The sequence below is a fragment of the Pteropus vampyrus genome, unplaced genomic scaffold (assembly GCF_000151845.1).
Source record: "Pteropus vampyrus isolate Shadow unplaced genomic scaffold, Pvam_2.0 Scaffold71, whole genome shotgun sequence".
Taxonomy (NCBI): Eukaryota; Metazoa; Chordata; class Mammalia; order Chiroptera; family Pteropodidae; genus Pteropus; species Pteropus vampyrus.
The window spans coordinates 782,173-792,278 of record NW_011888852.1 but is presented as its reverse complement, the minus strand read 5'-3'; the positions used below and the strand labels follow the sequence as shown (position 1 = coordinate 792,278).

Genomic DNA, 10,106 nt, shown 5'->3' with positions numbered 1-10,106 from the left:
GGCGCTTTTCACTGTCTTCATCTCTCTTATTCCTCTCTCCCCTTCAAAATTTCTCACCCCACCCAAAATTTCTCCAAAATACATCAAGGGTACTCTAAAAGCAGAAAATAGTACACAAAAGCATAGCCTCTTACGTCTTTCCAAATGCAGAGAAGTGTTATATATATGAAAAGGGTGTCCCTTTATCTTGCCAACGATACAAAACACTCACAAGCTGGCTAAAAAGGACCAGAGGCTGAGGTACAGCTGGCCCCTGGGCGATGTGGGGGTTAGGGGTACCAACCCCCAAGGTCGAAAATCCATGTACTACTTTTAACTCCCCAAAAAACTTCAGTCATCCTTCACTATACGCAGGGGATTGATCAATACACACACACACACACACACACACACACACACACCCCAAAATCCAAAGAGGCTCGATCAAGTCCCTCATATAAGATGGCGTAGAACAATGCGCAGTTGGCCCTCTGCATTCGCAGATTCCCAACTGGATCGAAACCCGAGGATACAGGGGACCAACTGTTTGATTTCTGGAAAGAATCTGCATATAAGTGGACCCGCACAGTTCAAATCTCTACTGTCAGCTGCATTGACACTGCTCGTTTCTTTGAGCTTCCAGACCTTTTCTTTGTTCCCTAAAAATACCGACTAGTAGACAACTGCCAACCAAAGGCAGAGAAAAACATCTGAAGAAGCAGAATGGAATATGCCGAGAAGTGTAGACTAGTCATTAAACAGAGTATTGTAGATCACTAAAACTCACCCGTTAGGACATAAAACTTGTTCCTAAACATTGATTCTTACCCTGATATTGCGCCATATCTTTGGACCAAAGAGTCTCCGTCCCATATTGAGTCTCATCATATAAAAATTTAACTTCCGTGGCTCCAGCATCCTCCGCATTCTGAATTAATTCCTAAGCAAGAAATATACCAAAAATGATGATATTTAGTAATGCAGTGATGTACTGCCCATCTTTGTATTTACCTATAATATTTAAAAGTAATCACATTTAAATAAAGGAAACCTACTACTTGCATCGTTATCTTTTCAGATCTGGTGAGGACACTGCTGAAAGTGACTGTCACAAATATGAGAGTATGGCTGAAAAGATGATGAGTCCTTCATTTACACATACTTAAAAATGCGGTTTTTAACTTGTTATCTCTTGGTCTCTAAATACAAATCCAGAGGCTATTTACGACTATCATTTACAATCTACCCAAAGCCTTCATGCAAAATAAATTACTCCATTTCCAAAAGCTGCATAGATTGTTCCCCCATCTGGCACAAGTACCTCGTTCTCGAGCAGTTACTAAAATAAAGACCTTTATTTATCATTCACTCACTAAACTTACCTTCTCTTAGAAAAGATGCATCGGTCTGTGTGTACTGATCAGTACAGTATGCTGCATTCCTGAGAACGTGCGATAGAACATCCTTCTCCTATACTAGTCTGAAAGTTTCCTGAGGGTCGGGACTGGCATTCCTTTCATTAAAAAGGTAGTAACACTGCATGGTAGATGATGAGTGTGTGTGTGGGGCGGGGGGGTGGTGAATGAGTAGTCAAACCCTGTAATGCAGAAAGGGAAGGGCAGCCTACGGGATTGGTACCCATCGGTAGCCTCAAAAAACCCCAATCACTCGACACACTGACCAAAGTCACGTAGGGAGCTCCACACTCTGAAATAAGAAAGAGCCCAGCTCCTACAGCCAGCACCATAATCATCAGAACTTGAAATGAACTTCAGAGGTATCGTCCCTAGTTAATTCTGGACCTTGTCTCTAGTACAAAAAAGCCAGCACATGACAATTAGCTGGATGAGCTGTGACTTAGACCAAATCGAGTGGCTGTATTTTAAATGAATAGATCTTTAGAAACACAATAATTCACCCTGTAGTATTATACTCACGAACCTCTAACTTTGAGAACTATTTTTTACTTTCCCAGCACCGTGGCATCACTAAACCAGGGGGTAGGAACAGGCAAGCTCTGAAGAGTTTACACTGCTATGACACCAGGGCCAACAGCAAAGCCTCTGTCCCAGCAGAAAGGTGCCAGTGCCCACGTGAAAAGAGACACCTGTAAGACTGAGTAAGGGAATGACGCAGAATGGGCGAGCTCGATCTGCGACCAGATGAGGTGCTTGGTGGTTCACTGGTGCACACGGAAAGGTGGGGGAGCATCATTCCACCTGCTGTGCACCCCGAACGTGCACAAATGTTCACATGTTCCATGTCCTCACCTACCTCCTTATCAGCTATAAATTTCTATTAATACAACTGCCTCTTTCTCATAGGATTTTAAGACCTAGTCTTCCTGTATTTAGTCTAACAGAATCCCTAAAAATTAGCAATCTTACTTATGTTAGGGTATTACAATATAAAAGACAGAAATAAGAACTAATGGGTAGGGAAATACAATGTTATCTTACAAAATGATAGCACTTTAGATCATGCTTTCATTTGGATACCTATTTGTGATTTATGTGTATTTGAGGGAGCCGAGATGACGAAAACTGAAGATAAAACCCCAAGTTCCAGTATCAAGTTGAACGAAAAGAAGCCGGGATGCTTCTTCTCAGGGGATCTCTTTCACACTGATTCTGGGAAGGAGAGGCAGTAAATGTTCCAATTTTCATGTGATTTGGGGCATGTCATTAAAATATCTCTGGGCCTTTCGGCAGACATCACAAAAAGTGGTGCTCTAAGTCTAGATGATTTCTGATTCCTATTAAACCTAAAATAGTCAAATTCTACTGAAACATGCAAAGAACAAAGATCACATTGTGCTGACTAACACACGGACACGTGCAGTAAGCAGAGGGGAAGGCCCAACCTACAGCTGCTTGCTGCCTGCAAGAACGTACGGAGATCTCGCTCACGACAGCCGCCTCGCCTCCAGGTAGGCTCTCCCTCACCTCTGAAGTGATGAGCCCCTCTCCCTTACCGCCGACTCACTCTGAGTTTTAAATGTATTCTATTCCCCTCCCTCTACTCTCTTCACAACCCAATAACCACTCTCTTCCGAGCTTCACTTTCCCAATACCTCAATATAAAAATGGCTTCTGCATGAATTTCCTGTGAACCGCTGATGCCTAATTCTGGAAGAACGTATCGTCATTAAAATCCCACAGGATGCCGCAGTCCTCAACCGGCACCCAGCCAGGTGTGACTACTGACCTTGTCCTTCTCTGAAAATTTACCTTCTAAAGTAGAAAATACAATGAGGCCTAAGATACTGAAAGTAATAAACACTAAATAATTAATGAGAAGCAGAGTGTGTAATAACTGAACTACTTGTACAATTAAGGAGGTTTCCTATTAAACAGAAAATCTAATCTTTGTAATAACTTCTATAATTGCTTTCTTTTACGGTTGTTCAGTTTATTTTTAAAGGAGTGTATTCGAACTAAAAGAATATATCGTAAATAGATATAAAAAACTAAAATAATTACCTCATTAAACTCTTCCAAAAAGCAAACCTCTAAATCTGGGAGTCAGCTGAGCTTGTGTTCATGGCACCTACATGCGGGTTTCGTCTTGTTTGTGTGGTCGGTTGGTTTGTAAAGCCACCATACAATGTTTTACATGAAATTCATAAAATTACATTGCATAATTACATAAAATTACCAAAAAGTGTTCCTAGAGCGACACTGTGGGTGGTTACAGCACAGCGCAGCTTCGTGGGCTCCTCTGCCTGTGAGGCCTCGTGTGTTCACACCACATTCTCGGCCCGCCCCGCCTAGGGAGGGAAGGCACCGCAGCTGCGGGTGGCCATAAATACAGCAAATTGAGACGAAGTTTTTAAAAAGGTAAAGATTAACAGGACTTCTAAGTAATTTTACGCCATCTCATTTTTATCAAAGTAAATTCACACATGTACACAACACATGTCCTACCTTAAGAATCTGCCCTCCTTCTGGATATCTTCTTAAAATGTCCTTAAGAAAATCAACAAGTGGCGGTGTTGTCTGACCAAATCGACCTAAAATAAAAATCCCACAACCTGTTACCACGATGTGGTGTTTGGTTCCAAGACAGTAAAATGACACGAGTTACAACTTCATGTTTCACCCCGGCTCTCTGGTACGTAAAGCTATCTGACTAAACAGACTCGGCAGCAAGTAAAGCAGATTTAACTTGATCGAATCTCAAGATTTTTCATTCAACTACAGTTTGTTTAAAAATGTTCAAAAAGATACTGTCACAAAACATTATTAATTCAAAAATAAAGAGCATGGGGAGGATGCTATTTTCCAAAACAACCGAAATAAGGAGTGCTTTGCTGCTGAATTATAAACCAGAGACAGTGGTGCTGATCTGGTCATCGTAACATCCTCAAACTCCACCGAGGTTCTGACTGCTGGGAAATTCAGCAGTCGCTGTCATAATGGCCATCTCGCTCAAACACCCTTCAGCCTTTCCTACACTAGAGATTCTTAGAACTGACTGACCAAGTTACCTTCAGACAGGTGACAGGAACATATAGGGAGAAGGGTGGGAAGGGAAGTGATTTCTCAGAAGCACAGAAAAAAAAATCTGTACATAAGTAAAAAAGAAATCTGTGCTTCAAAAACAAAATCATCACTATAAATTTATTTGCACCATTTTGCTACAACCACCCACCAAGACTAAACCCCAGCTGCCCCACACATTCCTGTAACTTGCTAGCTCCGCCTGCCCTGTCCTCTGCCCCGACAGCCCCTCGCTGCATCCCAGTGGTACATATTTTCATTTCATTTTCAAAACATGATCTTTATTCAACGAAAAGTGGCATATATTCCTGTAAAGTCAGCATTATACCTCCCCCTTGTAAGCCTTTTGATTGAAGTTTTACAAAAAGACGATTTTTGGAAGTCAGATCTCCAAACTTGATCCAGTCGGATAACTGAAAAAATAAATAAACAAAATGTATGAAAAGCAATATAGTTCCTAATACTCTAAATTCAAAACTTCACCTTAATTTTTTTTCAATTAAGAAACAATGCTTGTTAACTATTCTTATCAGAAAATAAGTTGCTCTGGAGAAGTGACTATTTCAAATAAGAGAAATTCAGTAAAACTTTTTACTTAAAAATTTAAAGGACTCTTTCTTCGATAATTACAAATACACACATATAATTATTTAAATTTTTTATGATGAATCAGGATCATCAATATAAACAAAACCATTCTTTTGATCAGCATTTCCAAAGTGTGTTGCTCAGAACAGAGCTCTATGGGATGTCACCGGGAGCAGAGGAAAAATGTTTTAAATTAGCTGGAATCATTTGGGTTTTAAAGGGCATTTAACATATTAACGTGTATTGTAACTTTCTTACAGAGGATTATACCAAGCAACATTTCACGAATTTTTGCAGAACATTTTTTTTATTTTCAAAGAGCATCTTACAGGATATTGTTCCTAGAAATACACTTGGGGAATCACTGCTATAGATGCCACTACCTTTAAAAAGGTATGACATAAAAGGAGGGGACAAATAAGGACTCAGCCTCTGAAGCGGCTCTGGTCTACAACCCCGCTGAAACTGGTTTCCAGCAAACAGCCCGATGTTCATTTTGCGTTTGGTGATTGTCCTGTTTCTCATCAGGACGGGGGACAATACGTGAGACCGTGACCCACAGGAGCAGTATAATCGAGAGCTTGTTTTTGGAAAATAAGATAAATAATCCAAAGCTAGATCAACCTTCCCCGCAGGGGTCCACTCCCAAGTGTTGCTCTGGAGTGACCCCTTACAGGTCAACAAAATATTACTCAAAGGCTCACCTGACGAGCCACCATCTCTGTTTGTACCTTATGCTTCCTCGTCAGGGTGTGAAGGACATCATTTACCATGTCAAAAATTCAGGGTTTCCAGCTGTCTACCACCCTCCGAGGTGCCTGAAGCTCGCCCTGTCGAAAGGCGACCTCGCCAGCTTGCCTCCAACACCTCCCTCTCGCCTTTTACTCTGCATCTCATCACTAGCGGCACCTTCTACCTCGTCGCTTTGACAGGAAACACAGGGAAAAATTCCTCTATCTCCAAATCACATGTCCAGTTGACTTCTGGTCCCAGCGTGTCCCCCCCAGTTTCTCTTCTCCAATCTCAACTGTTCAGACTCTCCACATCTCTCGGATTTTATGACACCCCCTGTCTGGTCTCCTTCATTCCTAATTCTGGCCTCCAACTCTAAAATACGAATCTGAACATGTTGTTCTATAGTGCCTGGGTTATAAAGTGCTTTCTATACATATTTCCACTGAATCTTAGAGCAAACCTGTAAAAACTCCTTGCACAGGAAACAGAAATAAGAATAATCATAGCAGTACTGTCGTTGATAGCGAAAATTTGGAAACAACCCAAATTCTATGACATGTTGACACACTGGAATATTATATGGCAATAGATGAATTAACTAAACTGCACATAAATTTGGGTGAATATTCATAACATAACATTGAGTGAGAAAAGATAATTCCGGGTTACTACATATAGAATAATAAGCTCCTTATAAAATTCATAAACAACTAAAAGCAAACAATATATTGTTTAGGTTATACGTTTAGGTTATACACACACACATGCACATATATATGAACACACGTATGCACACATACACATACGCACACTTACAACAATGCTATCAAAACAACTACAAAAAAGGCAACAGAATAATAAACACGATGGGGTAAGGGAAGAGACAGGCATACAGGTTGGGGAGAAGCAGCACAGAGGTAAATACAGACTATCAACAGTGTTCTAGGTCTCCAACTGGATGATGTCGTCATGGTTGTTCATTCTATTGTTAATTAATTAGTTACTAAAAGAGAGCCATGTATGAGCCAAAGATTACTAGTCCTATTCAGGTACATTTAAAGGAAGTAAGACAGGAAGTGAGGAAGAAAAACTGTAATGCAGGAAGACGTTTCCAGGTCTTTAAGAGGACCTGAAAAGGGAGAGGACACGGAGCAGAACCGGGTTAGTAAAGACAGATGTCACTGGCTATGTGAGCCTGACGATGAATGTTTGGTAGACTGCTGTCACTGGCCTATTCGCAGGGAAGTGGTTCTCCCAGAGCAATCTGAGCAGCACAGATAACCTCAGGAGTGCTATCTGCTTCCTCCTCCTGAGCTTGCCAAGAGTTGAGGATTTTGCTTGGGCCTCGCTCTTTCCTAGACCCTAAATCACTCCAACCAAACAGAGTAACATTGGCCCTTTTCATCTCCAGAGGCAATGAAATCTTAAAAGTTGCCCATTTCAGGCTTTGTATTTTGTTTTTTAAAAAGTGATTGTAAAATAACTTCAACATATGGGTCTCTGTCCATGCCAGTCTCAGCCCCCCTTAAAAACCTCAGAGAGGCTAATTTTCCTTCGCTGTGAAATAACTCTAAATTATTAAGCAGACAAGACAATATTAATTGCAATCTGGATCTCACAACGCTTCTTCCTTCTTTCAGTTGTCAAGGATATAAGGAGGTTCTCAAGATTCAAGAGCGAACAGGGAAGACATTTTTGAACAATTAAGAGACGGGAAAGTTAAGTGATACTTCAGACCTGGTTCGAGGCTCAAGCGTGTTTGGTACAGATCAGGAAAAAGGATCAGAAAGATGCACAGCTACCACAAATAGTTCAATCTCTGCACAGGACAGGAAGTAAAGTGAAGAACTTACAAATTCTACTTCCAGGCCAAGGAAAGCAAGAGACAGACAAGTAGGAAGAGGATGGCAGGTGACACAGACAGCTTGAGGGCTAAGTGCTGCTGCTGACAATGTCCAACACCAACTGAAACCATGAGTGGCAAGACTTCCACAGCTTTTGTTTCCTGCTTACCCTAAAATATTTAAAATTCTTGCTAATAATTCAAATCTAATCTGAGCAGCATTAAAGTAAAAAGGAAAAGAAAACCATTTCTGTGAAAGATCTGCTTATACAAAGGTGACCTCTTCTAATGTCACACATTAGCATTACTAAATTCACCAGTTCAAAAGTCACAAGCCTGTGACTCTGAATCAGAATTGTGCCCTTTGCATGGTTTCTGGGTGAGCTCCATCCTTGACTTTAAAGTTCGTTGTTAGTGGTTTAAGCTCTTCTTCTCTGTTAAATGTAAAAGAATGTTACATTTACCTTTTTATTATTTGACACCCTGACACATTCCCTGTGGTGTGGAACTGTAGACTGTCCACAGACTTTGGAATCAGACAGACCTGGGTTCAAATCCTGATCTGATTCTTCATCTCTGAATCTGACCATCACTAGTCTGCAAAATGGAGTAGTAAAAACTAGCTCATGGCGCTGTTTCCAGTAGCAAATGATATGATATATGCAAAGTATCTAGCATAGTGTAGAACACAACTGCTCAATAAATGTTAATCACGTTCCCAATGCACTTACAAAGAACAGAAGGAGAAATATGCTGGGCAAGTTACTTCGCAAAGTTACATCTCCAGCCCTGACCTCTATCCCTTAAGCTTCGGTCCCAGGTCTGTAGCTGCCCCCTGCCCATCACTCTCTATGAAGACTCTTACACAGCAGAGACCTTAGAATGGGTTAGAACCCCTTTATCCCATTTCTATTAGAAAAAGGAAAGCAGATTCGAACATCAATTAATTTGGCCTCAGTTATCCACTGGCAGCACAGGAAGTAGGACCTAGGTCACCTCCTTCTTCATGCATTTTCCTGGATGCTTCTTTTATGTCCTGCCATCGGCTGAACGACATATGAAAGCAAACTGATCACCACCTTGCCTCCAACATTAGACCCCCCTCTGGACTTGTTTATCTCTGCTAACTGAACCATTATTTTCCTGATCTGACTCAAGGTTCGTGAACATCCTTGGCAAGTCTTCTGCCTTATTCTACATCTAACCCTCTCCCACACCTTGCTGCGCCCTGCATAGCCATTTGGTACCAAACTGGCACAATTTGCCTTTTACAAAGTATTGTGTACATCTTTTCCTTTCAGCATCACCTCTGCAATCGTAGTCTAGAACCTCATTACCTCATCCCAGCATAAGTTTCCTAACTAGACGCCCCTGGCACTAACCACCCACTCAACTCGAAACACTCGACACACCACTCACTGCTATGTTCACCATCCAAATCGAAGTTTTACACAGACATTTTTACTGGCAAGACCCAGTCACTGAGCCTTTGGGTATAACCACATCTGGGGACAAGTTGACAAAGCAGAACCAGAGGAGTAACCAAATAAGTGGGTATAGAACCAAGACGGTATAACGGGAAGGTTAAAAGACAGGGGTAGGCACAGAAAAAAAAAGGTAAAAACGACGAGCTTTGTTATTCAATTCTGTCCAAAGTTCTCAGTCAAGTCACTGCGTGCCACTAAACACCTCGGGGAATTGGTAAGAAGAACTGATCCCTGGAGGAACATAAGGTTAACGGGATCTCTGGGTCTAAGTGAGCAAGAGACCAGGAGTGGACCCAGGTACACGAAGGTCAAGATTACATAGAGGGGTGAAAAATCACAGGTACCAAGTACTTTGCCAATATTCGTACCGGGTAGCAAGAAATCTAATACTTAAAATGTCCTTCTGTACGGCTCAAGTATTCCTTGTGGATCTGTTCAGCTCTTTTTTGATCTCTTTTAAATCCTGGAAATGATGTTCTTTTACCATATAAAAAGTTAAGATATTTATTAGGATAAAAGAATAAGTTAATCTTCAGTAAAATGTTTCCCTGTAACTCCTTCTTTAAGAAAATTGTGTATGTTCCCCAATTTTAAAGTATATGACCGTATGAAATACTCCTATTATCCTAAGTCATTCATTTGCACCTTAGAAGTTGTAAAATAAATTTACTCCTCAAAATAATAGATTTCTATGTTAAAGTATGTCTTAAGATCCTTTCAGTCCTAAATTTCTGTGACTAAAAACTGGAGGGAAACTTCTGAGACATAAAAGGTAAAGGTATTTACCAGTGTTCCAGTTATACGTATAACAAAATTAGAAAAATATGAGTAATGATTAAGTCACTTCAATGATCTCAAAGGAAGCAAAAAAAAAAAAAAAGAAAGAAAGAAAAAGAAAAAGAAAAACCCTCTGACTATAATGCCCATCAAAAAAGTATCTTAATTTCAGGAAGTGAAGATGCAGACAAAATG

The 10,106-nt window shown here is 40.7% G+C and overlaps 1 protein-coding gene across 1 annotated transcript in view; it reads right to left on the bottom strand.

Annotated features, from left to right (window-relative positions):
• The window catches only part of SACS (sacsin molecular chaperone), a 46,187-nt gene extending 36,207 nt beyond the window's left edge, over positions 1-9,980 (bottom strand). The window contains exons 1-3 of the mRNA XM_011361859.2: positions 5,937-9,980; positions 4,810-4,894; positions 3,906-3,991 (exon numbers count right to left, since the gene is read on the bottom strand). Coding sequence (XP_011360161.2) covers positions 3,906-3,991; positions 4,810-4,894; positions 5,937-5,966 — 201 coding nt within the window. The 5' untranslated portion in view covers positions 5,967-9,980. The remainder of the gene's footprint in view (positions 1-3,905; positions 3,992-4,809; positions 4,895-5,936) is intronic.
• Positions 9,981-10,106: the final 126 nt, after the last annotated feature.